Source organism: Camelina sativa, chromosome 17 (assembly GCF_030686135.1).
Source record: "Camelina sativa cultivar CO46 ecotype springtype chromosome 17, ASM3068613v1".
Taxonomy (NCBI): domain Eukaryota; kingdom Viridiplantae; phylum Streptophyta; class Magnoliopsida; order Brassicales; family Brassicaceae; genus Camelina; species Camelina sativa.
In genome coordinates, this window is record NC_141896.1 from 7,080,318 (window position 1) to 7,105,271 (window position 24,954).

A 24,954-nucleotide genomic window follows, 5' to 3' on the forward strand; every position below is an offset into this window, starting at 1 on the left:
TTTCCTTTATTATTTTATTTTTTAATTGTTGTGTTTCGTTTTTCTTCTAGAACAATATTTCCTTTTTATTCTTATGTAAGAGAGAAAATAAAAAAACAATTACGTGGAAAAAGAAAACAACTATTTTAAATAAGCCGGGAACGACCGTCTTTCTTCGGTCCGGCGATAAATTTGTTTATTTCGATTCGTCGGAAAAAAGGAATCGGAGGAATCGGAGATGGAAGCGTTTCTGAAAGAATTCGGAGATTATTACGGTTACCCAGACGGTCCCAATCACATCAATCAGATCCGCCACTCCCAATTCAAGCGATTACAAGATCAAGGTCCTTTTTTTTTCTTTCTTTGATTCATGTATTGAGTTTTTCTCTTTGGATCTAATACAGTTCGAATTGAATTTAAAATTGAGTTAAAAGTATGTAAATTGAAGTTTTTAAGACTGGTTGGTGGTTATCACTCTCATCACTTCTTTGAGTAGTTGTATTATTATATTGGAAATTGAAACTTATGAGAGCTCTTGTGGGTATATATGCAGGTGTTGTTTACTTGGATCATGCTGGTTCTACTTTGTATTCTGAGTTGCAGATGGCTGATATCTTTAAGGACCTTACTAGCAATGTTTTTGGAAATCCACGTATCCTTCTCATCTTTTTTGAACCTCATAACAGATTGTCTTCTTTTTTTACTAGATGAGCACTAAGTTAATGACTTGAATATGTGAAAATTTTGATGTTGATTGGTGAAAATAACGTAGCTAGTCTCTTTTTCTGTACATCTTCTTTGTTGGAAAGAGGTTCCTTAATAATGATTTAGATAGTCAAAGTGATATCAGTTCTGCAACCAGTGACCTTATAGCCGATGCTCGACATCAGGTACTACTACTACATTCTTAACATTTCTTTAACTGATTTATGTGGTATATAGGGAGTTTTTTTATATTTACTCTTCCGATTACTGCTATTCATCTTCTAAGTTGGTTCTATATGTTTCAATCATTTCTTCATTGCACACTGGAGTTAGGTGCTTGAATACTTCAATGCTTCTCCTGAAGATTACAGTTGCATATTCACCTCCGGAGCCACCGCAGCGCTGAAGCTTGTCGGAGAGACATTTCCATGGACCCAAGACAGTAACTTTTTGTATACCATGGAGAATCACAACAGTGTACTTGGTATCAGGGAATATGCATTAGCTCAAGGTGCTTCAGCATGTGCTGTGGATATTGAAGAGCCTGCTAACCAACCAGGAGGCCACCTCACAAATTCAGGACCATCTATCAAGGTAAAGCATCGTGCTGTGCAGATGAGAAACACTTCTAAACTCCAAAAGGAAGACTCAAGAGGTCCGTTAGCTTGATCATCTTTTCTTTATTTATTCAAGATGCATCACATGTCATATTCTTGCACGCTGGGTATATAATCGGCTTTTCTGGTTTGCTTATCCTGTGTTTCATTCGTATGTTGACAGGAGATGCCTATAATCTATTTGCTTTCCCCTCAGAGTGCAACTTTTCCGGCCTCAGGTTTAATCTAGATCTGGTGAATTTGATCAAAGAAAATACTGAAACCACGCTACGAGGTTCTCCCTTTAGCAAGTAAGTGTCACTTTAGTTTCTCTCTTCATCTCTTCGTCTGCTTGGATACATATTATGAGATTTAGCGATGCTATGCCTAGAACAATTCAAGTCCTTGAGCACAGTGATTTTTTTTTGTCATGGTCTTTTGAGTGTGAGTTAAATGCAGCCCTTGAACAGGAGAAGTATTACAGGAATCGGCCATATGTTTTTGATATGATTTTTCTGGTGTTAATGTTAAAAAATAGAGAAATGATCTGTGCACATTTTGATGATTTATAACAATTGATAATATAAGCCTAAAACCACTAATTGTTTTTTTTGGAGGAACTACTTTGGCTTGATTTGATACTTCTTTCTTTGTTGATTCTGTGTATAACTGTATAAGACTTAAGAGAGTCGTTCGTTTTGGTTTCTATTATTTCTCGCTCATCATGGCTTATATACTTTTTTATAAGGAGCAAGCGGTGGATGGTCTTGATTGATGCTGCAAAGGGTTGTGCTACACTACCACCTGATTTATCGGAGTATCCTGCAGATTTTGTTGCTGTGTCATTCTACAAGGTAACTCCTGGAGCTTTCTAAAATAAATGAAGCTCTTTTGTTATCAGATTTTGAATTTCTTGTTTTCCGCTGTTTTCATGAAGTTATTTGGTTACCCTACTGGGCTTGGCGCTCTCCTTGTACGGAATGGTGCGTAATTTTTCCCCTAGATTTATCTCCTTCAGTAAATCATCACAAATCTGACTGTAGTTCAGAAACATTCTCGTTAAATTCATTACTTTAGATCAGAGCATTTCTGTTGTTAAGATCTCCAATATTTTTTTCATATCATTCTATCACCTTTGAGACTAAATTCTCAAACAAGTTCTGACATGATATTTTTCTCGTTATTATAATCTACAGACTCAGCCAAATTGCTCAAAAAGACTTATTTTAGTGGAGGTAAGCATCTCATTTAGTTGGGTAAAATGTTTATATTTGTATGGCATTTGATGAACGTAATACTTACAGGCACTGTTGCGGCTTCTATTGCTGACATTGACTTTGTAAAAAGAAGGGAAAGGGTGGAAGAGTCTTTTGAGGATGGTTCTGCTTCATTCCTGAGCATAGCAGCCATCCGTCATGGCTTCAAATTACTCAAGTCGCTTACACCTTCTGCAATTTGGATGTGAGTATAACTTTGCTCCGTTCAGAATTTCCAATATCGAAAAAGACTTCAAAATTTCCTTAGTAGATTAAATATGTTATTTATTCTTGTTAATCATTGTTTGAAATTTGCAGAAGTTTAAAGTGCCCTCCAAACAATCTCATATTGTAGAAGCTAAGTGTGTTCTGTATCTATTTACTAGGCACACAACGTCACTTTCCGTATATGTGAAAAAGAAACTACAGGCTTTACGACATGGAAACGGAGCTGGTGTATGTATTCTGTATGGCAGTGAAAATCTGAAGGTCAGTTCTTTCATGATTAAAAAGTAATCAGTTCATATATGTATATTTTTTAAAATGTCATCATTTACTTTAGAAGTCATATGGAATTACTTTTCTTGTGACCATAGTATTTGATTCATTCTATGTTTTATGTTTCAGTTATCTTCACATAAATCAGGCCCAACGGTTACATTCAACTTGAAAAGACCTGATGGCTCTTGGTTTGGTTACTTGGAGGTGGAAAAGCTTGCTTCTTTATCTGGAATTCAGTTACGGGTATGTTTTGGAAACACAGTTTTATTCTCTTTGAATTCTTCCACCCCAAAGAAAAGAAGTTATGTAAGTAAGATTAGGGGCTTGCACTCGCTGGCAAGGGGTAATCTTGCATTAGGTCATTTGACGCTGATATTTCATCTTTCATTCTACTTCATTTTGGTGTAGACAGGATGTTTCTGCAATCCTGGCGCATGTGCAAAGTATCTCGACTTGTCTCATTCTGATCTATTGTCTAATGTAGAGGTATAATTGTTCATTTTTTTGCTGGCCCTGATTTTTTAGCAGATCTGGTATTATATAGTTGACCATGACTTCCTTTTAATTTAACCTAGGCTGGGCATGTTTGCTGGGATGATAATGATGTGATAAATGGAAAACCAACAGGGGCTGTTAGGGTTTCGTTTGGTTATATGTCAACCTTTGAAGAGGCCAAGGTATGTTTGTTCCTTTATTTAGTTTTTCCCCAAATCCATGTATCGGAAGTTGTCGTAAACAAAGCTCATTTTTGCCTTGCGGCCACCTAATTTAAAGTGTATACTTCATTCACAGAAATTTGTTGATTTCATCATAAGTTCATTTGTTTCACCTCCAAAGAAGATTGGGAATGGAAATGTCATCAGTGGAAGGTTTCCTCAACTTCCTTGTGACGGTACTTTCTTTAAAATCTTTTATGGTGCTTTGCTCCTAGTAACACTAGCTGTTGTTATTTAACTCTCTTGGAACATTATTCACTCACGTTGACATAAAATGGACTTGCATAATTGATTCCGCCACTCAGTCTCTGGGGGATGTGACCTTATCAAAAGTCACCATCTTCACATGCTTACCTTTCCGTAATTTTTGGTAATAGATGCTTCAGTTAGCCACACAAATAAAGTGTATGGAGCTTGTCGTTACTTCGTTTGATTTTTGGAAAACCACGAAACGTAACTTGCTAGTTGCTACATACTAAATATTCATAAAGCATATATGGCGTCTTAATTCTATGGATCTCCGCTTTTTGTTGATTTGCAGAACTTGAAAGTAAAGAATCTTTTCCAAGCCACTACCTTAAGTCAATTACTATATACCCAATCAAGTCATGTGCTGGATTTTCTGTGATGCGTTGGCCACTTTGCAGAACAGGTATTTCATTTAACTTGCTTGGTTACTCCAAATCGGTGCTGCTGTTTGTGCAGGTATTAGTGGTTGGGCTGATCTCTTTAGCATTTATGCATAACTTGTGTTTATTTTTTGAAACATAAAAGGCCTGCTGCATGATCGAGAATGGATGGTTCAGGGTCTGACAGGCGACATTCTTACCCAAAAGAAGGTAATAAAGCATCTTCTAGCTCGAATCTTTCTATGTACTTGTGACGAAATTTTTGATTTGGTTGGGAATGGCTTCTAGGTACCTGAGATGTCTCTTATAAGAACCTTTATCGACCTTGAGGAAGGGCTACTGTCTGTAGAATCTTCTCGCTGCAAAGACAAGTTGCACATAAAAATCAAGTCTGATTCACATGCCAACATGTATGCATTGCTCCGTATCATGTGATGTCTTACATCAGCTGCTTGTAATATATTTGATTTTGTGTTGCAGACTTGAAAAGCTTAATGAGGAAACTAGAATCAATAGTTGGTTCACCAATGCCATTGGTCGACAATGCAAGTTGCTACGGTATTCTAGCTCTACTTCAAAACACTGCTTAAACAGAACCAAGACTCCTGGATTGTGCAGAGATTTGGAAAGCAATATCAACTTTGCTAATGAAGCTCAGTTCTTGTTAATTTCCGAGGAGAGTGTTGCCGACCTAAACAGAAGATTAGAAGCAAGTACGTTTCCATCACCTTTTTAATCTTACATCTTGTTCCTTTTCGCTTGATTAAAACTAATTTGGTTGCAGAAGACGAGGATTACAAACGGGCTCATGAGAAACTCAATCCACATAGATTCAGACCAAATCTAGTTATATCTGGAGGTGAACCATACGCAGAAGATAAATGGAGAACTATCAAGATAGGAGACAATCATTTCACAGTAAGTCCATGGATCCACATGTAATCATATGTATAAACGTCATGGTTCTCTGTTTTTTTTTTAAAGTTCATTTCTTTTGATGCAGTCGTTGGGCGGTTGTAACCGGTGCCAGATGATAAACATAAGTAACGAGGCTGGACTAGTGAAGAAATCCAATGAGCCCTTGACAACTTTAGCTTCATATAGGAGAGTAAAGGTTCAACATTCTGAAATCAATCTTTTCCATTAAAAAGGGTATTTGATCATTGTCTGTGAAGTAACACTTCTTGTTGTCTCATTGGATTCAGGGAAAGATCTTGTTTGGAACTCTTCTGAGATACGAGATTGATGAGAACACACAATGTTGGATTGGAGTTGGGGATGAAGTAAATCCAGATATTGAATAGGTTCAAGCTTACTATACATACAAACAAATGGAGAAGCATCAAGCATATGAGAAAAAGTCTGTATACTTCATCGATAATATAGAGAAGCATCCAGATATTGTATTTACTCTTTCAAGTTTGTAGAGAAAAAAAAAACAAATTCTCGATAATATAGCTCAGAGCCTCAGACACTAAAGTCTTGAGTATACCAAATACTGTAGTGAGAAAACCAAACATTATGTAATACTGTAATAGAAAAGGAATAATACAAAAGGTTACATTTTTACACATTTGAGAGACACTAAATTAGGTTTTTCTTTATCCGCTGCCTCCTCCGGCTGTGTTAGTGGTGAAAAAGGCTCTAAAAGTAAGAAAGACTCAGACTTTAGCTACTGAAACCCGCTCTAAGCTTATAGGATGATGAGGAGAGGTCGTGGTCGTGGTCGCGGCCGCGGCGGCGGAGGTGGTGGTATGGGCGGAGGGATAAATCGTAGATACCTGAGTCAAGTTATTGATTCATGCGGGAAGGATTTAACAACGGCGGAGGATATCGTTGATGATCTCCGTTCAAGGTACGGTAACTTTGCCCGGTTGACTCGGCAAGTGCTTCTGCTCAACGTAAGACAAATCCTTAATGCCAGAAACAACAAAGCCGAAGAGGACGATGATAACAACAATGGCGACGAGGAAGCTGCTACTGCTGTTAAAAGGAAGAAACTTTCGTCTTCTCCGTCTTCTTCTTCGACTTCGGAGGACGAGGACGCTGTTTACAGCGAGAAGCTGAGTCCGCCAAGGTTTGATTTGATCAATAACAGTCTACGAGATAACTATGCCAAGTTGAACAACTCTTCAAAGAAACCAACTGAGTCGCCTGTGAAACTTAATGTCGAAGTTGAGACTGTGACCAACAAAGGTAGAGGCAAGATGGCTACTATGGGGTTGAGAAAAGAGGCTAACGGCTCTGGTTCTGTAAGTGGAACTACTGGTAATGGTGATTTGGAACTTGTGGATGCTAAAGGTCCTACTTTTAAAGATTTTGGTGGGATAAAGAAAGTGTTGGATGAACTTGAGATGAATGTTTTGTTTCCGATTCTCAATCCTGAACCGTTTAAGAAAATAGGAGTTAAGCCACCAAGTGGGATTCTTTTTCATGGACCACCTGGTTGTGGAAAGACCAAGTTGGCTAATGCCATAGCCAATGAAGTTGGTGTTCCGTTTTATAAGATTTCAGCTACAGATGTGGTTTCTGGAGTCTCTGGTGCTTCTGAAGAGAGTATTAGAGAGCTCTTCTCTAAAGCATATAGGACTGCGCCTTCCATTGTGTTTATCGATGAGATTGATGCAATTGGATCAAAGAGGGAAAATCAGCAAAGGGAGATGGAGAAGCGGATTGTAACGCAATTATTGACTTGTATGGATGGACCTGATAACAAAGGTCCTGAGTCTAGTGCTGGATTTGTTCTCGTCATTGGAGCTACAAATAGGCCTGATGCTCTTGATCCTGCTTTGAGGAGAAGTGGACGATTTGAGTGTGAGATTGCTCTGAGTGTTCCAGATGAAGATGCAAGGGCTGAGATACTCTCGGTTGTAGCCCAAAAACTTAGACTAGAAGGGCCCTTTGACAAGAAAACTATAGCTCGTTTAACCCCGGGTTTTGTTGGAGCTGATTTGGAGGGTGTTGCTAACATGGCTGGCAGGATAGCCACAAAGAGAATCTTGGATTCAAGAAAATCTCAACTGTCTGCAAACGGTGAAGATGATAATTCTTGGCTAAGGCAACCCTGGCCAGAAGAAGAGTTGGACAAACTTTTTGTCAAAATGTCTGATTTCGAGGTATGTTAATTGCAGGGACGATATGAGTTTACTTTTCTGTGGTTACAAATTCTTGTTCTTTGGTTTCTGACTCTGTTATCTACCAGGAAGCAGTGAATCTAGTTCAGGCATCTTTAACAAGAGAAGGATTCTCTATCGTGCCTGATGTCAAGTGGGATGATGTTGGTGGACTTGAGCATCTGCGACTTGAATTCAACCGTTATATCGTCAGACCTATTAAAAAGCCTGATATTTATAAGGTACTAACACAAGTCACTTGGCACTGTTATATAGACAAGAATACTTGCTTGTCACCTGAGGTCTGAATGTGTGTCTTTGGATCTTTTTAGGCTTTTGGGGTAAGCTTAGAGACAGGATTTTTGCTTTATGGACCACCGGGATGTGGGAAGACATTGATTGCCAAGGCAGTTGCTAACGAAGCAGGAGCTAATTTCATGCACATCAAGGGTGCAGAACTTCTAAACAAGTACGTTGGAGAAAGCGAGCTTGCTATTCGGACATTGTTTCAGCGTGCCCGTACATGTTCGCCATGTGTAATCTTCTTTGACGAGGTGGATGCTTTGACAACAAGCCGTGGCAAAGAAGGTGCCTGGGTTGTTGAACGGCTATTGAACCAGTTTCTTGTTGAGCTGGACGGTGGGGAGAGACGTAATGTATACGTAGTGGGAGCTACAAACAGGCCAGATGTAATTGATCCAGCTTTCTTGAGACCTGGTAGGTTTGGGAATCTACTTTACGTACCCCTCCCTAACGCAGATGAGCGTGCTTCGATACTTAAAGCTATAACAAGGAAGAAGCCCATAGATGCTAGTGTTGATCTGGATGGTGTTGCAAAGATGGGATGTGAAGGTTTCAGCGGAGCTGATCTTGCTCACTTGGTGCAAAAGGCTACATTCTTGGCAGTGGAGGAAATAACAAGCACCTGTGAAGATGATGATGATGATGATGATGATGTTACAGATTTAACCAAGTGTACCATCAAGATGAGTCATTTCGAGCAAGCCTTGTCCTTAGTATCACCATCTGTGAACAAACAGCAACGAAGACACTACGAGGAACTCTCAAAAAAGCTCCAAGAAAGCATTGGAAGGAAAGCATAGGATGGAAAAGGAAGGATCATCTTTTGGACTACACTTGAACTCTAATACTCATTAATATGTCTGCAAAATCCCATTTGTCCGAGTACTCGTAACAATTATATATATTTGAAATTATATAAAGAAAGGTTTTGTTACAATGTTTTTATTTTATTTTGGCTTTGATAAATAATACAACAAAGGTTTTGGTATATTATTTTGTGTTGTATAGCCAAGATAATAATGCGAAAACGGCATCGTTTCTCTTAAAATAAATAAATAAATAAGACACGTGCTCTTACTTGTCCTTCGTCCTCTCCATATATTTTTACAGCGAGAATAATATTCTTGTGGAGCTCTTTAACCTTTGTTGCGAAGACTCCGACTCCGACTCCGACTCCGACTTAGGCTCAGGCTCGGAGGTGTTCAGTCTGATCTGCGATTCTCTTACCTTTGTGTTGTCCTTGCGTAATTGGTAGATCTCTTTGGGTGTTAGGCTCTCAATTTGATTTTACGTTCTGAGTTTTTCGATAATCTGATCGAATCTGGAAATCGTAGGATTAGATTATGAAGGAATCTGAATGTTTTATGGTTTTCTAACAGCTAGTTCCATCGATGACTACGATATTCTCTAGTTAGTTTCCACAAGTTCGAATTAGATAGAAAACGATTTGTTTTGTTTTTCATATGTAAAAGTTTCTTTCTTTCACTTGAATGAATGATCACTTCCTTTAATGGAATTGAAGATCTTCGTACGGCTTAATCCTATTTTTTATCTTGCGCTTTTCATTGTCTGATTCATATTTTTTCGTGTGTAGATTGTATAGTTCTGCTCAGATGGCAGTCCGCTACTGGACAGCCCTGTTTCTAGTGTTGCCATGCCTTTTCACCTTTTCTAATGCTAGTGCTGGAGATGCTGATCCAAGTTACAGGTATTGTAAAGTATTCACTTTCCTTAGGATTCATACATAGCTTATCTTACTTGCTTTGATAAATTAGAATTTGTGTTCAAGATAATCCTGTTTCTTTTAATTTAGTTTATAGCGTGAACTTGGTTTACTAGTAGCCAGGATGTTAGCAGCGTTTGACTCATGTACGTTATTAATATCTGGAAATTTCGTATCAGGTCATGTGTTTCAGAATGTGAGATTAGCGGTTGTGTTGGACAAGAGTGCTTTCCTCAGTGCAATTCTTCATCTAGTGGTGCTCCATGGTACATCCAGGAACCTCTGTATCTACAATGGAAAAAATGGGGTTGTCAAGGTGATTGCCGTTATCAGTGTATGGTTAATAGAGAGGGAGAACGAGAAACTCTTGGTCAAGCCCCGATCAAATACCATGGTAAATGGCCCTTCAAGCGTGTACTTGGGATTCAGGTTTGTTTATTTCTTCAGTCACTTCTGGATTTCTGGTTGTTTCCATAAATCAGATTGAGCTTGAATTTTGGCTATACTTTGTTCTTTGATAGGAGCCTGCTTCTGTTGCTTTCTCTGTGCTCAACCTAGCAATGCATTTCCATGGTTGGCTTTCCTTTTTCATCACGCTGTACTACAAATTGCCTTTGAAACAAGATAGGACAGCTTACTACGAATACGTTGGTTTGTGGCATATCTATGGTCTCCTATCTATGAACTCGTGGTTCTGGAGTGCTGTTTTCCACAGCAGGTAAATCATCTACACATTACTTTTTCATACACAATCTGCTTCATCTATCATATGATTTTCTGGTAATCCGTCCCCATGGTTCTCAGAGATGTTGACCTCACAGAGAGGTTGGACTACTCATCAGCAATAGCCGTTCTTGGATTCTCACTTATCTTAGCTATCTTAAGAACCTTTGATGTTCGGGTTGAGGCTGCCAGGGTCATGGTATCTGCTCCAATACTAGCTTTTGTTACCACCCACATACTATACATCAACTTCTACAAACTTGACTATGGTACGCTACAAACTCTTTCACCTATCTGAAACGGAGTCAATATTTTTTTTGGTGAACTTCACTGGTTTTGAATGTTGTTTACAGGTTGGAACATGATTGTGTGTGTGGCAATGGGAGTCTCTCAGCTTCTCCTATGGGCAAGATGGGCCGCTGTCTCGAGCCATCCATCTAATTGGAAACTTTGGGTGGTTGTGATTGCTGGAGGCTTAGCCATGCTTCTAGAGATATATGATTTTCCTCCATACGAAGGCTACTTTGATGCTCACTCGATCTGGCATGCCGCCACAGTTCCCCTTACCATTCTGTGGTGGAGCTTCATCAGAGACGATGCTGAGTTCAGGACTTCCAGTCTCCTCAAGAAATCTAAAACAAAGGCAAAGTGAGTCGCCAAATTTCACAAGGTTTTCAATTCGATTGCACGATTTCTCTTAGACCACATAAGCATTGGTAAAAAAAAAAAAAGGTGGAAATAGATTCAAATATCAAGAAGGCAAGAGTCTTTTGTTTTAAGCCAGCTGGTCTGGATTTAGTGACAGGTTTCTTCAGTTTTTTACAATGTTGTTTATACGTGAACTATTGAATTTGCTTTGAGCCTTTCCGAATTTTGCCTTTGCCTTATGTTTGGTCAATTGAGATTTTGATATCATTTGCTCATTCATACAAACTCATGCCAAAACCTTTTTGAAATCAGACTTTTGTCAATATTTTTGAGACAATCTTGTGATATATATGATTGTGTACAAAAGTTTGAATCTACAAAATAAGTTGCCAGATTTTTTTAAGCCCACCAATTTGAGTCTTCTCTTTCATCAATCCGCTATTTGAGATACGACCTGCATGGATCAAACGAGACATATAATGAGAAATGGCCCAACAAAACTATGTGTCAGATATAGAGACAAAGCTGAAGGATTTTACCTGAGTAATCAAAGGTTTAGCACAATCTTCCCACTCTGTAGCCCATCGACCTGAAGAACCAGTCTCCATTGCACCCGCTTTAAGCGACATTAGTGCATCACAGTTCCCAGGAAAACCCTTGAAGAGAATCTGTTCAGAAAAAAAGGACACTAGACCATTACTAGAGTAGATTAGGTGAAAAGTGTCTTTAAAAAAGAAAAGTTACTAACCAATAATTGATCTGCTAATTCCGATGAAGATGAAAACAAGAGTCCGTTCTTCCCATCCTTGACGAGTTCTTGAATGCTTCACAAAAGTTTAAGGTTTAAGTATTATAGTCTTTGTTCTTGAAAGTATTGAAAGTCACTGATTATTTACCATGAGTAGGAAACCGAGCAAACTGGGAGGCCACATCCAAACATATCAACAACCTAAAACGCCAAACACCCGTAACAAGTTGACACAATGGAAAAATAAATATAAGTCTTTACCTTATTAGCACATATGGGCTCTAACTATAATGGACTTACCTTCATGGGAAGGTCTAAACCTGATGACGAAGTGTGTAGGCAAACACCAAGATCTGCAGAACCTAAAAGCAATGGGTAATCTTCAGCTGCAAGCCACATTGTACGGAATGCCACATGTTTGAGGTTTAATCGTTTGATTTTCTCCTCGTACATCTCCTTTTCAGGTCCTTTACCTTCATGGACAGTATAGATAACTCATGATCAAAGACAAAACAGCAAAATTTTATTGTGTTCTAAACAAAAACGAAACCATCTTTACCTGTAATGATGAACAACAAATTGGGATAAAAGTGTTGCTCTTCTGAAATTTCAGCTGTATCACTTCCTTTTGATCTTGCAGCAACACGCCGATCATACATCACTGCAGCTTCCAATAGGATACCAAAATTTTCATCAGGGGTCCTGAAAATTTCATGTCTAGTATTCAATATCACGGAAGGCTGGTGCCAAAAGAGTGAAAGTGAACAAACAATGATGAGGTGTCCTCACCAGCTTGTACTGCTCACAACAAGAGCTGGTCTGTTTTGCTTCAGCGAGATGTCCGTATTGTTTTTGGTAGTAAAAAGGGTTTCATTAAGCTTTTGATTCTCCAACTCTAAATTTGAATTACAAGATTCGGCATCAGAACGAATGGAGAAGCTGAAAAGGAATCAAAACATGAACTTTTAAATTAAAGGGGATACCTGCACTGATGAAATCATACACGCCAATTGGATGGCAAAGATCTTTCTTCACTCGGCAAAACAACTAAAGAAGTAACAAAAATTTACATTACCCTCGATACAGTACTCTCTACCCAGAGTGAAAGTGACTGATATAAACAATATAGAAAGGAAGAAACAACCAGCTAACCTCGTGCCTTTCTTCAAGCAAAGCGGGGCGGAAAAACTCAGGAGGCTGATCATATAAAACCTTGGCACTGTTTCAGAACATTATTACATACTCAAATAACTTTCTTTACTTCAGACATGTTACAGGTTACAATCTATGAGCAATTTCATCTCACCTCACTCCCCAATTCTGATCCAGTTCATGTTGCATTGCTTTTGTCACACATAGCGAACCTGTTGCCATCTTTCCATAATGATTCTCAAACCTAAATCATCCTAATCTCATTATTTCACCCTTAGAGATAAAGAAGTTCCAGAGATAGTTTAAGCAACTGGTTGAAATACATACCAGCGGTATAAGGATACAAGCAAATTGTTTCTTCCTAAAGACAATGCCAACAACGTATATCCAAAATTATGCCAATCCACAACAAAAGCTGCACGTCTCCATGAGCTCGCCCACTTGACAGCAATTAGGGTTGGAACAGAAGGAGGATTCTGCAGAAAAAAACTACGTGTAACTTCTACAAATTCTGCAAGAAAATAGAATTTACTGGAAATTTTCAAAGTAAAAACGATAAATAGACATTTACCTGGACCAAGAAAATGTCAGGCGCTGGTACTTTTACGAAAAGAAACCAGAGAAGCATTGTAAACTGAATAAATGCCTTGAGCAAGAGAGTAACAGGATAAAGTATCTTCGGAAAGAGCTGAAGAAATCGAGGCTGCGCCTGTTTTAATCCCCCAAAAAAACAAGAAACAGATGATCATGAATCTTATATAGAGGATTTGATCGTAGCAATACCATTGTATGGATGTGTATTGATGGGTGATTTAGAACAGCTTCATGGGGTATAGAACCTATTCATGAATGTTAAAATCATTTAAATAATGCATTCTGATTTACAAGAACACTAAACTTGAGTTAGGAATCCTTACCTCCATATGAAACAATGTCTACTTGAAATGATGCCTGCAGTTATTATGTGACAATCAGTGTATGGATGGATACATAAACTCAAGATCGAATCAACTGAGATGATTAGAAGAACTTGACCAAATGCAACGTTAAAATAAAAATGAGAATGAACCTGACGAGCAAGAGAAAGAGCGTGATATTGCATCCGAGGACTTCGACCAAGATCTCCAAGTACCACTACACAAGCCCTTCCTCTTTTCCCCATCGTCCTTAAAATATCATCACAGAGTTAACCATTAGTACTATGTCGAGCTCGAGCTCATAATCATGTGATTTTAGTCAGACTCCACTGATCCAAATTCTCAGAAAACAAGATCAAGCAATCGTTAAATCAAATCTTACCGGTTCTCCCAGATCCCGTCGATATTGCTCCGGGCAAAATTTTCCGATGAGGCGGAGGAGAAAGAGTTACATTAATGAAAAAAAACACAAAACATTGGGCCTAAAAAGGAATTAAGTTGGGCCATGAGTTACAAGCCCATGTATTATAATTCTTTCAAGGAACTAAAGAGTCACGTGTCTGTCACATGTTTTGATTATCTGACGGCGAAAGAAGAAGAAGTACTTCATATTCACGGCGAAGTCGCCATCGACGGCGAAGTTACGATTCGTTACTTAAATCACAGAGGAGGTCTCTGAGATTGTGTGACGCTAATGAATCGTAAGGATGATAATCAGTCTGGTAACTTCACTCATTTTCGATTTTTAATCTCATAAAAACATTAATACTCCTACGAGTTTGGCTTCTCAAAAAATTTGTGATTTGATTTTTGGGTCATTCAGGAGAAGTTGCTCGTACTGTGGTGGAATTTTTGGAAGTAGCCATCACAATGATTGTATCACTCAAAGGTTTTTACCCATCTGGTGAGTAAAGAGCAATGGATTGTGTTTTCATTTTGATTTTTGCATCCATTGATCATCTTGTGTGTTGTGAAGCGGCATTTGAGAGGCGGAGATATATGAATGTGGTGGTACAAAGAGCAAGACATCCTGAGCTACGCGACTATATCCACTCTGCTGCTTCTGGGCTACTTCCTTTTATTGAAAAGGTTTTAAGTCATATCAATTACAGTATTATCATAATAGAATATCACATGAACAGTGTTTGTTGTTTGCTCACTGAAACAGGGTCTTGTTGAGAGAGTAGCAGTTATATTTTTCAGTGAGGATAATGTTCCTGTGGAGAGATTTATCTTCAAGCTCACAATTAACACGTCTTGTGCTGGTTTAGTAGAAGAGAGTCAATTGGAGTTTGCGCTTAGGTCCTTCTTAATCAAGCTTTCCGTCTCAAAATCCCTTGTCAAGCCTCTTCCTCAAAGTATATATATGTTTATGTATACATTTCTAGCTCCACCCTTCTTTTTACTTTCTATTTGCCACAGTTTCTGTTCTTATAGCAATGTTTCCCACTCGAAAACAGATTGTAGATGGGATGTAACGGCTTATCTGAGGTCACTTCCTGAAGTGGGTTCAAGCAAAGAAGGAGAGGTATGGATTCCAACAGATACAAAGCAGTGGCAGAAGCCACCAGTTATAACGCCTGTCAAGTCTTTGAACAGCGAGCCACTCTGTTTGCAGCTTTACTTGGAACACCCAAATTTCTCTGAACCACAACCTTGTCATGCCCCATGATGTCTCAGGAAATGCGCTCCACTGATGAGCCATAAGTCAGGTAACACATGAGCTTGGGGGCGCAGTTGGACCCAATTTCTGAAGCAAAGATGCATTATATAGTTTTGTATTATTTACTCCCATTTGTTTTTGCAGGGTGTGAAGGTGAAGGAGGGCCATGGTTGAATAAGGGCCATTGTTAACTAATTCCAAATATGCATTGAAACATGTTTGAGATTGTGAAGTCAAATGCATATTTGGCATTAATTAACGATGAAGATGAAGACTTCATTCTAAAGATATTTAAGTACACTGTATGTAATAATTCATATCATTTTATTATATAAATCTTAGTTTTCAAAGTTATTAATTCATATAATCGCGACATGTGTGAAGTATATCGATAATATTTTGACATATGTGAAAAGAAAATTTATTTAATAATTATAGAAAAATAAAAAAATCCTATAAATAAAAGGATTACAATTAATATTTTTGAAAGTATATAAAACTAAAAATAATCTATTATATCACTAATTCTAATAGAAAAGTTATATATTAAATTACTAATTTCAATAAAAAAATATGTGCAATTAATAAGGAAAATATTTGCAATTTAATTGCAATTATTATTTATTATAATCATATAGTAAAAAGAAATTTATACAGAAAAGTGTTTAAAGTATGAAAATATTTAATGTGTTAAAATTAGTGATTAACATAATGTAAGAAAAATAAGATAATAAAAATAAGAAATTAATGTAATTTTCTTAAATTGTTCAATCAGTAAATGATTTTATAGCGTATTCAATATTATTTTATTATATAAAATTTGGTTCTCAATTTAGTAACTTTTATGATCGCGACACGTGTCAATTTAACAATTCATGTTATTTTGTGTCCATTAGAAAGTAAGGTTATTCAGTGTCTTGAGGTAAAACAAAACAAAACAAAAATACATAAAATAAAGTGCGAAATAGAAGATTTTCATTCGTTTTATAAATTAATATTTGTTGCAACGTGCTGCACCACATGGAAGACAATTCCTTAGTAAATAACCAGCAGATTTCTCACCCTTGCACGTCAAATACTTGATCAAGAAGCTGCGTAGTATTAAACCATTAATAGAATTTTCAACAAAATAGTAATTACATTATATTAGTTATAATGAATATATACCTCTGGATACATGTATGTCATTATCAAAGAATGATTTCCTTTATGACCAACTTTTCTCGCAATTTTCCCAAAGCCATTGTCACCTCCCCATGTGGTTCCCCATTTACCTTGATACTCAAAGTAATGAACCCCATTTCTCGTATTATATAAACCGTATACATATATATATATATATTTGTCAACAACCGTGTGATATTTCTGTTAATTAAATATATGCTTAGTCTCTGTATAGAACATCTTGCAGAGTGCTCCATACATCTAAAAATATACAATGTTATGCAGCTCAAATTAGGATTATCGTCTTTGTCGTTTATTCAGTAGTAAATTTTGATCATCGTGGTTGTGATTAAGACAAAAATGTGGAAAGTCGAAGATAGAGAAGGTCCTATTTTGTTGGTGGTAGGAGGAACCTTTATAGTTGATGCTACTAATTTCTTCCGTTAAATTTAAAAATCTAATTTGTTGTGTATTTGATATATTCTATGACTGTCATATATAATCTTTAGTGAAGGAGCTATTCTTCGAGAAGACTGAATATATTACTTTAATACTTTTAAATGAACAACTCAAAATATCATTGCAAGATCTAATGGGAGATCCATACATAAAAGAAGATTAAAACATCCAACACTACAAAAGCCACAACGCTCATTTGGTCTCTGCTAAACATTGTATCTGTTATAAGAAAAGAGGGACAGACAGACGATAGAGATAAGGTTGTCGAAGAGAGCTACAAGAAGACTCAAAGCTTTTTTTTTTATAACACTTTTGCTACCTTTAAGTTTTGCGAGGTGGAGGTGGAGGTGGCGGCGGTGAACTGCTGCTGCTGCTGTTACTGCTGCTTCTTTTTCCTCTCAGTGGCCTAAGCATACCCAACAACAACAACAACATTTTCTTTGATGATTAGACAAAATCATTTACGGAATCTTTGAACCAAATTCTATCTGTCTTTGTAAGATCACAGTCTCATTAGCTAATCAGATCCTACATAAGCAAAAGTGTTATTTGCTACCATATCTTAAGCTTCAGTATCTAATTGCCCGGAGCTATCAACGTACGAACTCAAGATTTCAATATAGTGTAGATTTCAGATGTTTATGGTGTCTTTTTTTATCACGAACTAGAGTAACCTAGTCTCACTACACATAACTTAACAGTGGAGCTCTTTTACTAGTGCATGCCACAGACTAAGGTGTTCCCAGTTTAAGAAGAGGAGAGGACTAGTCTTAAGATAAAGAAAGTGTTTACCTTCTAGGGCTGCGGCTTCTTGAAACCTTCCTAGGAATCTGCAAGTTTTTATAATGCACACAGAATAGAGAATTAAAACACAAGGCACCAACAATTTTATAGCTAAAGAGGGATCTGCAACAGCCCCTTACCCTTCTGGGACTTGGTGAACTGGAGTAAGAAGATGACCTCCCTCGTCTCCCAGCTGGACCTCGTCCCCTGCTTACAATCAAAGACATAATTACACCACTAAGGACTGGACAATAGGATATTGGGGTATACTCATCAATTGTGCAAGCTCAAAAACATGTTATGAATCTTATATCATTATACTATCTTAGCTATTCCTCTGAAACAAAATACAATTCAGGAGACACCGAAGATAGCTTGGTAAAAATTTAAATGAGTTCAAACATACCTGCGGGGTGAGATGGACCTTGAACGAGAGCGACCAGGTCTACGAATTGGGGATCGGCTACGCCTGCGGATTGGGGATCTTCTGAGAGTAGGACTGCGTACTCTCCTTGCAGGTGACCTGAAACACGCCCAATACAAATTATATCTATATAAAACTGCACATTTCTCAAGATCTAATTTACTGAGTACTATAATCTCTAAAGCTGTAATTCCTATCAACCAATTACTACAGCCGTAATTAGGGTACCACATAGAATTACCTTCTCCTTAGAGGAAGAGGAGACCGTCTTCGAACAGGACTGCCACGAATCCTTCTAGGGGAACCCCTGTTGACAGATAAAAAAGGTGAGCTCTGGATTCTAGAAACATTACAAATATCATATGGTGCCACAGCTAACCTTGGAGGAGATCTATATCGTCTTGGAGGGGGAGAAGATGGAGAACGGCCTCTAGATGGCGATGCTGGCCTGCGTCTAGGTGGTGTATCACCACCACGACGGCGGATAGGAGATCCAGGCCTCCGGCGAGGGGGAGAATCAGGCAATCGCCTAGGTGATGCGCCTCTCCTCAGTGGAGGTGATCTCCTCCTTGGAGAAAGTACTGTTTTCCGTTGCGGAGATGCTAAGCACATATAAATCATAATCATTGACACAATACAAATCATTGACTACAACAATAACAAATAACGAATATATAAAACGTAGACTTACTATCTCTTGGGCGCCTGGGACCATCTTTCTCAATTTCAGCACTGGCATTATCAGATTTTGATGCATCTCTCTTTGGTGCACTTGAGACAGGTTTAGGGGGTGGAGATACTTTCCGACGAGGTGGTAGAGTGAAACTTGCTTTAACAACATTTCCATCAATTTGGCCCTGCATTAAGTAAATAAAAAAAAAGTTTGCATAAATCTTCTCAGCAAATATGTTAAGTACAGACATATAGCAGTTCGTATCTGGAAAGAGACGTACACCATCCATGAACAGCTGCGCTTTCTCAGCATCAGCTCTTGCCTTGAACTCAACATAGGCATGTCCTCTTGGAAGATTAACCTATTCAAAATGGAAAAGAATTATGAGCAACTTTCATAACAAGTGATACCAGTAAACAAAAGAGAGTAAAGAAATAGCAACTTACAGCTCGATCTATCGCAAGTTCCACATGTATAACTTCACCAAAGTTGCCTGAAAATTCAAAAAAAAAACAAGCCATTAATAACGTAAAGAGTTAAGACTTAACATCTTCCCCAAGCAAAACTAGTCATCCCAAATAAAGTAATCAATGGGTAATGAACTATATACTACTGATCAAAGTTGAGGCCTAAAGCACTGGTCTACTCGGTTATGGTGTAATAAAATCAGAACAAGCAGAGGAAACACAAAAGACCAATAAACATACCAAAAATTTCTTTCAGATGGCCTTCGTTCACATTCCTACTAAGAGAACCAATATGGAGAACAAGAGATTCTTGAGTTGGAGCAGCTTTCCTGAAACCAGAATTAGATTGTAATTTAAAGTCAGTTAAACTGAGCATCTGAAGAAAGCATGAATATGTGCACGAGACAGGAGTTTCGAGATTACTTAGAAGGTGAAGAGGCTCCTTTAGATTGTGGAGGAGGAGAGCGACCTCGCCTAGCAGGTCCAGCAGGACTGCAAGAAAGAAAAGGTTTATCAGAACATCAAGGTCACGATTAGATAATATTTAACCCAGAAAATTAGGTTAAATGCAAAAGCCTCCGTTCTTACAAACTTCTTCTTCCCCCCAACAAGGATGAAAGCCTAATTACAGGAATCAAATTGGAAATTGGAAAAAGTAAGGAAGAAACCCTAACCTTTTTCCACGGCGTGGAGGACTGCGACTCCCAGAACTGACGCTCCGGGAAGGAGATGAAGATGAAGAGAGCGATCTAGAACGGGAGCGGGAGCGCGAAAGAGACCTAGAGGGACTCGAACCAGAGCGGGAACGGGATCTGGAGCTGGAACGAGAAGAAGAGCCAGACAAGGAAGGGGAACGACGGCCACGACTTGGTTTCGCCATGGGGCGATATCGACGACGCTACAAGCGAAACCTTGCTTCAAAACCCTAGCGAGGATAAAAAAAAAAAAGATTAGACGAGAGAAGAAGGAGAGACTGTCAAATTTTTTTATTTTTATTTTTTATTTTGTGGTCCTTAACAAAATAATAATCCACGAGATGATACGTGGCAGGTTTTTATTTGCTTAATGTTGAATAAAGGAATTTTAGATGTTTTTGAGCATTTGTTAAAAAAATGTAAACCATAAAATTCCAAGTTTTTTTTTTTAAAAAACCCTATAAAAATTACTGCCATGAAATTATTTGTAGTGGTTTTTACATATGAAAAGTTCACGCTTTAGTTCAATTTTTTTAATTATTATGTAAATTCAAAATATAAAAAAAAAACTAGTAACTCATAATTAAAACTTAACTACTTTGTTTGAGAATGTTCTAATTGATTATGGTGCTAATCTCTTTATACACAGTACACACCACCAACTAACTAAATGGCTTACATACAAATACAATTGAAATTAATTAGATACCAATTTTTTTTTTTTTTTTTTTTGTCAACAATTAGATACCACACTTCGTAGTTCCTAATAAAAAAGATTATGGTCGGTTTAATTATAGTTTTAATATTAATTTTTAATGAATAAAAAAAAAAAAAAGGAAGATGATGATATGTAAATATCGTTTTCAAGTTGATCTCCTTTTTAACATATAAAAAAAGCTGGCAACCGCCCAACCCCACACCACCTCCTCTTTTTCTCTCAAAATAAATAAAATAAAATCTTGTTTTTTCAATTTATCATTGCCTCCTCCTCCTCTTCCTCAATCACAAATAAAATTCTCCAATCTCGCTATCTTCTCAAATCATCTAGGGCTCTTCTTCTTCGTTTTCTTCTCGTCCCTGGAGCCTAACAAACTCCAGGAACCCACCCAATCTTGCCTCAAATCACAAAAAGTTCGATCGTGAACCGATCTTCCCAGTTCTGCTACATTAACGATTTAAGAATCGTAATTTTTGAAATTCGTTTGGGGATATTTCTGGTTTTATTTGTCGATCACGACTTGTTAAAGAACGCTAGTAGGGGTTTATAAAAGACTAACTGAAGATTTTGGATTGATGTGGGTAAAGCTATATTAGATTATGAACGGTCTTGGCTGTGGGAGTAGTATCGAACAAGCTTCCCAATCCATGGATCTTAAGCAGATTGGAGATAATTCTACAGGTTTTATTCTGTTTTCTCAAGTTTACTAATGCTCTTTTGAGTTAAGTCTGCTTTTGTTTGCTCTTCAATGGTTTACAAGTAGTTTCTAATATTGCTCTTCTCATGAATTTGGAAAATAAGATGATATGTTGATCCTACTGAATTCATTAATGCTTGTTAGAAACGGTGATTGATGGTTTCTTTGGTGCAGGTGTCTTTGATGCATCTCAGTATGCTTTTTTTGGTAACCATGTTGTTGAGGAGGTTGAGCTGGGTGGATTGGAAGACGAAGAAGAGGATTTACCCTTGCCTGGATTAGAAGATGATTTTGCCTTTGATAAGGAAGAGGTTTGTTCTAACACTATCTCTATCTTTTCCATGTCTTCCTTGTTGAGAGTTTTGTGGTGTTTTTTATATCTTGGATTCATTTGCTCTGGTGTCTCATAAGATTTTCCTCAATATATGCAGGCTGAAGTTTCTAGAACTCTTTTTGACGCTGATGATCTTGCTAGTACATTTTCAAAGGTCAGCTAACATATTCCTAGTGAATGGTCTTACTCTTGTGTCGTAGCTTTTTCTTTCCTTTTGCTCGATCCAGGAATGGTTAATTTATGCTTCAAACTGGAGAAAGTTTCATTTTTTAGCTTATAGTCTGAAGATTTTCTATTCTTTCTTGTTACAGTTGAATAGGACTCCTGAAAAATATAGGAGCACGGTACCCGTAGCTGGTAACGGTTCAAGACAGAGTGAGTTCTTATGCGCACTGATTTTTATCTCAAAACTCTTTACATTAGAATGGAAATTTGATTATCGCATACTGTCTGTAGACCTTGTGTCAGGGTTTCTCTATGGTGAAATTTAAAATATTTATATTTTACCATATTATTGTATGTGTATGATCTATTTAGTTGTGTAAAATAGCTTACGGTTTATGGTGCGATATGTTCTTAGCCCATTCTCCTGACTCATTTTTAGTGTTTTTTGGGTATCATTTATGCTCTTTGTTTACATTTTACTGAGTCGGTTAATTTACCCTTTTATCATTCATCTTTTTCCCCAGATTATGTTGGTAATGGGTGGAACCATAGGGAGGAGTTGCCAAATTGGTATAACCTGCAAAGTTCAGACTCTGAGGCCATCCAAGATGACATAAGGTGGCCTTTTCCTACTCCAAATCTTGTTGAGCAAAGAAACCTGCATAGAGCAACATCATATCCTGAACCACAGCATCAACAGCCCCCATACCAGCATCAACAACAATTTTCCAGCGAACCGATTCTTGTGCCAGATCAGCATGTAGGCCCTCATATGGGATCGCCATTTCCAAGTTCTCATCCTCAGTTGGTTGGCATGCATCATGAATCACCGCAACTCACTGGAAACATGCCTCAACTGCGACCTTCTCTTCTCGTGAACAATCGCCCCTCCACTCAGTGGATGAATCGCCAAAATATGTTTCCTGGGGACAGTTCTGGGATCATGAACAATATGTTACCACAACAGCAGTTATCTCATCAAAACGGGTTGATGCCGCAACAGCAGAAGATACCTAAGATGCAGGTTCCTCAGAGTAGGTTACCACATCCGCTGCAGCCTCACAGGCATTTTCCAGGAATGCACCCTCAACCATTTAATTCCCACCTTTCTCGATCAGCGTCCTCGGGCAGTTATGATGCAATGCTTGGGTTTGGTGATCAGAGGGAAGCAAGACCAGGATCGGGTCAGGGGAACAGACAGAACATGCGCTTTCCTCAACAGGGTTTTGATGGTGGGCTTCAGAGGAGAAATAATGCATGGCCTCCTTTCCGGTCGAAATATATGACAGCTGATGAAATAGAGAACATCTTAAGAATGCAGCTTGTAGCTACACATAGCAATGATCCTTATGTAGATGATTATTACCACCAGGGGCGTCTTGCTAAGAAATCTGCTGGCGCCAAACTGAAGCACCATTTCTGTCCGAATCATTTAAGAGACCTTCCATCTCGCGCACGTTCTAACAATGAGCCCCATGCATATCTTCAGGTTGATGCTCTTGGTAGAGTTCCTTTCTCTTCGATCCGCAGGCCTCGACCTTTGCTTGAAATGGATCCTCCAAATTCAGCTAAATCTGGTAATCTGGACCAGAAAGATACAGACAAGCCCCTTGAACAAGAACCAATGCTTGCAGCCAGGGTGATTATTGAGGAAGGTCTCTACCTCTTCCTCGAGGTAGATGATATTGACCGGTTCTTAGAGTTCAATCAACTCCCGGATGGTGGAAACCAGTTGAGGCAAAAGCGGCAAGCTCTGTTGGATGGGCTTGCAGTGTCACTGCAGCTTGTTGACCCACTTGGTAAAAACGGGCAAAACAGTGGGCTTGCATCTCAGGATCTTGTCTTTCTAAGGATCACCTCCCTTCGAAAGGGTCGGAAGCTACTTACAAGGTACCTCCAGCTTCTTTACCCCGGCAATGATCTAATGCGAATCGTCTGCATGGCTATTTTTAGACACTTAAGGTCTTTGTTTGGAGTGAGATCATCAGATGCCGAAACCACAAAAACAACAATCAAACTTGGAAAAGTTGTCGCGTTATGCATTCACACCATGGATCTTGGACCCGTAAGCGCTTGTCTAGCAGCAGTTTCTTGTTCTTCCGAGCACCCACCACTTCGTCCTTTGGGTAGCCCTGTTGGAGACGAATCTACTATTATACTGAAAACTGCACTCGATAGAGCTTCCGAGCTCCTCAGTGCTAACAATTACAACAACGCAGGCATGAATCTGTGGCGTGCTTCCTTTGATGAGTTCTTTAACTTACTGATGAAACACTGCATAAGCAAGTACGACAGTATAATGCAGAACCTGAATTCGCAATTCTTACCACACTTTGCCACAGAGATGTCTGACGCTGCTGCACAAGCTATTGTCAGGGAAATGCCTATCGAGCTTCTACGTGCAAGTTTCCCGCACATTAGTGATGAGCAAAAGAGAATACTTATGGAATTCTTGAAGCCTGGTAGCCAGAAAATTGAATCAGTTATAGCTTGATGATAGTGGATAAAAACTATAAGTACAACATGGAGCAGAAATAGTTAGCAACTGAGAAATAGTATCCTACTTTTTCTTCCACTAGTGGTTCTTCTTTCTTTGATTCTCTATTTTTGTGTGACGACATGGATGATGTAACCGAAGCAAGAGAAGTTAGGGTTGGAGTGTACAGAGAAGATCTGAAGCTTGTTTTTATCTATAAGATAGGCAATGAAGATGACAGTTACTACTTTGTATGCATGTTATCTCACAAAAGGTTTCGATTTTTTACTCGGAATCAAAATTCACTTGTGTTTTGAGTGTTTCTCTTTTGTTATTCAACTGGTTCCTAAACGATATAGGGTATAATAAATGTTTTGCTATGAGTGTTGTCTTCATGTTTCGTCAAAACAAAGAATCTTAGATTGAATCTGGTCACTAAACAACATCAAAGCCATTAAGGTTAATTATACCTATACTTGCAAAGCTTTTTATTATTATGGTGTATTAAAGTGTCCACCGTTTAGCAA

The 24,954-nt window shown here is 38.2% G+C and overlaps 7 protein-coding genes across 20 annotated transcripts; 5 read left to right on the forward strand and 2 right to left on the reverse strand.

Moving 5' to 3' along the window:
- Positions 1 to 19: 19 nt before the first annotated feature.
- On the forward strand, positions 20 to 5,955 carry LOC104759250 (molybdenum cofactor sulfurase). 9 transcript variants are annotated; one of them, XM_087494875.1, is made up of 21 exons: positions 20 to 323; positions 533 to 631; positions 811 to 869; positions 1,018 to 1,339; positions 1,465 to 1,591; positions 2,029 to 2,134; positions 2,218 to 2,263; positions 2,477 to 2,515; positions 2,585 to 2,741; positions 2,923 to 3,025; positions 3,164 to 3,280; positions 3,446 to 3,523; positions 3,613 to 3,714; positions 3,830 to 3,929; positions 4,295 to 4,405; positions 4,528 to 4,592; positions 4,671 to 4,792; positions 4,863 to 5,095; positions 5,167 to 5,300; positions 5,386 to 5,496; positions 5,588 to 5,955. In XM_087494875.1, the coding sequence occupies exons 1-21, from the start codon at positions 218 to 220 to the stop codon at positions 5,684 to 5,686; spliced, it is 2,436 nt and encodes an 811-aa protein (XP_087351001.1). In that variant the 5' UTR covers positions 20 to 217; the 3' UTR covers positions 5,687 to 5,955. The 9 variants fall into 9 exon arrangements, 4 of the variants coding, with proteins under 4 accessions (XP_087351001.1, XP_087351002.1, XP_087351003.1 ...); XR_015586627.1 differs by having other exon boundaries at positions 38 to 323; positions 3,450 to 3,523; XR_015586628.1 differs by having other exon boundaries at positions 38 to 323; positions 3,450 to 3,523; positions 4,671 to 4,771.
- On the forward strand, positions 5,792 to 8,735 carry LOC104755975 (cell division control protein 48 homolog C). 2 transcript variants are annotated; one of them, XM_010478466.3, is made up of 3 exons: positions 5,792 to 7,498; positions 7,585 to 7,737; positions 7,828 to 8,735. In XM_010478466.3, the coding sequence occupies exons 1-3, from the start codon at positions 6,083 to 6,085 to the stop codon at positions 8,596 to 8,598; spliced, it is 2,340 nt and encodes a 779-aa protein (XP_010476768.2). In that variant the 5' UTR covers positions 5,792 to 6,082; the 3' UTR covers positions 8,599 to 8,735. The 2 variants fall into 2 exon arrangements, 1 of the variants encoding a protein (XP_010476768.2); XR_015586631.1 differs by having other exon boundaries at positions 5,933 to 7,498; positions 7,592 to 7,737.
- Positions 8,736 to 8,874: 139 nt separating this feature from the next.
- LOC104755976 (uncharacterized) lies at positions 8,875 to 11,159 on the forward strand. 2 transcript variants are annotated; one of them, XM_010478467.3, is made up of 6 exons: positions 8,875 to 9,049; positions 9,393 to 9,506; positions 9,701 to 9,950; positions 10,043 to 10,239; positions 10,326 to 10,513; positions 10,598 to 11,159. In XM_010478467.3, the coding sequence occupies exons 2-6, from the start codon at positions 9,412 to 9,414 to the stop codon at positions 10,894 to 10,896; spliced, it is 1,029 nt and encodes a 342-aa protein (XP_010476769.2). In that variant the 5' UTR covers positions 8,875 to 9,049; positions 9,393 to 9,411; the 3' UTR covers positions 10,897 to 11,159. The 2 variants fall into 2 exon arrangements, with proteins under 2 accessions (XP_010476769.2, XP_010476770.2); XM_010478468.3 differs by having other exon boundaries at positions 8,879 to 8,996.
- Positions 11,160 to 11,178: 19 nt separating this feature from the next.
- Positions 11,179 to 14,193, reverse strand: LOC104755977 (UDP-glycosyltransferase TURAN). The gene is made up of 16 exons (XM_010478469.2): positions 14,092 to 14,193; positions 13,862 to 13,958; positions 13,710 to 13,743; positions 13,576 to 13,631; positions 13,364 to 13,501; positions 13,120 to 13,268; positions 12,947 to 13,036; positions 12,793 to 12,859; positions 12,624 to 12,687; positions 12,430 to 12,535; positions 12,200 to 12,342; positions 11,941 to 12,113; positions 11,789 to 11,841; positions 11,641 to 11,716; positions 11,432 to 11,560; positions 11,179 to 11,346 (listed from the first exon to the last, which is right to left on the reverse strand). Exons 2-16 carry the CDS (start codon positions 13,952 to 13,954, stop codon positions 11,323 to 11,325), a joined length of 1,395 nt encoding a protein of 464 aa, XP_010476771.1. The 5' UTR covers positions 13,955 to 13,958; positions 14,092 to 14,193; the 3' UTR covers positions 11,179 to 11,322.
- Positions 14,194 to 14,263: 70 nt separating this feature from the next.
- Positions 14,264 to 15,722, forward strand: LOC104755979 (DNA polymerase zeta processivity subunit-like). 4 transcript variants are annotated; one of them, XM_087494054.1, is made up of 7 exons: positions 14,264 to 14,431; positions 14,533 to 14,613; positions 14,686 to 14,798; positions 14,878 to 15,067; positions 15,170 to 15,237; positions 15,328 to 15,421; positions 15,517 to 15,722. In XM_087494054.1, exons 1-6 carry the CDS (start codon positions 14,404 to 14,406, stop codon positions 15,379 to 15,381), a joined length of 534 nt encoding a protein of 177 aa, XP_087350180.1. In that variant the 5' UTR covers positions 14,264 to 14,403; the 3' UTR covers positions 15,382 to 15,421; positions 15,517 to 15,722. The 4 variants fall into 4 exon arrangements, 3 of the variants coding, with proteins under 3 accessions (XP_087350180.1, XP_087350178.1, XP_087350181.1); XR_015585952.1 differs by having other exon boundaries at positions 14,287 to 14,431; positions 14,878 to 15,083; XM_087494052.1 differs by having other exon boundaries at positions 15,170 to 15,421.
- Positions 15,723 to 17,090: 1,368 nt separating this feature from the next.
- LOC104755980 (serine/arginine-rich splicing factor SR45) lies at positions 17,091 to 20,373 on the reverse strand. Its single transcript, XM_087493583.1, has 13 exons — positions 20,017 to 20,373; positions 19,766 to 19,834; positions 19,583 to 19,671; positions 19,322 to 19,368; positions 19,156 to 19,236; positions 18,894 to 19,059; positions 18,582 to 18,804; positions 18,444 to 18,509; positions 18,185 to 18,301; positions 17,919 to 17,985; positions 17,788 to 17,825; positions 17,315 to 17,401; positions 17,091 to 17,214 (listed from the first exon to the last, which is right to left on the reverse strand). Exons 1-12 carry the CDS (start codon positions 20,220 to 20,222, stop codon positions 17,317 to 17,319), a joined length of 1,254 nt encoding a protein of 417 aa, XP_087349709.1. The 5' UTR covers positions 20,223 to 20,373; the 3' UTR covers positions 17,091 to 17,214; positions 17,315 to 17,316.
- Positions 20,374 to 20,911: 538 nt separating this feature from the next.
- On the forward strand, positions 20,912 to 24,807 carry LOC104759251 (protein PAT1 homolog). The gene is made up of 5 exons (XM_087493584.1): positions 20,912 to 21,436; positions 21,627 to 21,763; positions 21,884 to 21,940; positions 22,098 to 22,161; positions 22,476 to 24,807. Exons 1-5 carry the CDS (start codon positions 21,355 to 21,357, stop codon positions 24,443 to 24,445), a joined length of 2,310 nt encoding a protein of 769 aa, XP_087349710.1. The 5' UTR covers positions 20,912 to 21,354; the 3' UTR covers positions 24,446 to 24,807.
- The last annotated feature ends 147 nt before the right edge of the window (positions 24,808 to 24,954 follow it).

Coding starts and splice junctions, on each gene's coding strand:
- LOC104759250 (XM_087494875.1), top strand. CDS start 218: ATGGAAGCGTTTCTGAAAGAATTCGGAGATTATTACGGTTACCCAGAC. Junction 3,281..3,445: donor TATCTGGAATTCAGTTACGG/GTATGTTTTGGA, acceptor ATTTTGGTGTAG/ACAGGATGTTTCTGCAATCC. Junction 3,524..3,612: donor ATCTATTGTCTAATGTAGAG/GTATAATTGTTC, acceptor AATTTAACCTAG/GCTGGGCATGTTTGCTGGGA.
- LOC104755975 (XM_010478466.3), top strand. CDS start 6,083: ATGATGAGGAGAGGTCGTGGTCGTGGTCGCGGCCGCGGCGGCGGAGGT. Junction 7,499..7,584: donor TCAAAATGTCTGATTTCGAG/GTATGTTAATTG, acceptor GTTATCTACCAG/GAAGCAGTGAATCTAGTTCA. Junction 7,738..7,827: donor AAAAGCCTGATATTTATAAG/GTACTAACACAA, acceptor GGATCTTTTTAG/GCTTTTGGGGTAAGCTTAGA.
- LOC104755976 (XM_010478467.3), top strand. CDS start 9,412: ATGGCAGTCCGCTACTGGACAGCCCTGTTTCTAGTGTTGCCATGCCTT. Junction 9,951..10,042: donor AGCGTGTACTTGGGATTCAG/GTTTGTTTATTT, acceptor GTTCTTTGATAG/GAGCCTGCTTCTGTTGCTTT. Junction 10,514..10,597: donor CTTCTACAAACTTGACTATG/GTACGCTACAAA, acceptor TGTTGTTTACAG/GTTGGAACATGATTGTGTGT.
- LOC104755977 (XM_010478469.2), bottom strand. CDS start 13,954: ATGGGGAAAAGAGGAAGGGCTTGTGTAGTGGTACTTGGAGATCTTGGT. Junction 13,502..13,575: donor CAATACACATCCATACAATG/GTATTGCTACGA, acceptor GGATTAAAACAG/GCGCAGCCTCGATTTCTTCA. Junction 11,842..11,940: donor GTTTAGACCTTCCCATGAAG/GTAAGTCCATTA, acceptor TTGGCGTTTTAG/GTTGTTGATATGTTTGGATG.
- LOC104755979 (XM_087494052.1), top strand. CDS start 14,404: ATGAATCGTAAGGATGATAATCAGTCTG. Junction 14,432..14,532: donor TAAGGATGATAATCAGTCTG/GTAACTTCACTC, acceptor TGGGTCATTCAG/GAGAAGTTGCTCGTACTGTG. Junction 14,799..14,877: donor TACTTCCTTTTATTGAAAAG/GTTTTAAGTCAT, acceptor TCACTGAAACAG/GGTCTTGTTGAGAGAGTAGC.
- LOC104755980 (XM_087493583.1), bottom strand. CDS start 20,222: ATGGCGAAACCAAGTCGTGGCCGTCGTTCCCCTTCCTTGTCTGGCTCT. Junction 19,369..19,582: donor CCATCTGAAAGAAATTTTTG/GTATGTTTATTG, acceptor TTGAATTTTCAG/GCAACTTTGGTGAAGTTATA. Junction 18,302..18,443: donor CCTCTTCCTCTAAGGAGAAG/GTAATTCTATGT, acceptor GGCGTGTTTCAG/GTCACCTGCAAGGAGAGTAC.
- LOC104759251 (XM_087493584.1), top strand. CDS start 21,355: ATGAACGGTCTTGGCTGTGGGAGTAGTATCGAACAAGCTTCCCAATCC. Junction 21,437..21,626: donor GATTGGAGATAATTCTACAG/GTTTTATTCTGT, acceptor TCTTTGGTGCAG/GTGTCTTTGATGCATCTCAG. Junction 21,764..21,883: donor TTGCCTTTGATAAGGAAGAG/GTTTGTTCTAAC, acceptor CAATATATGCAG/GCTGAAGTTTCTAGAACTCT.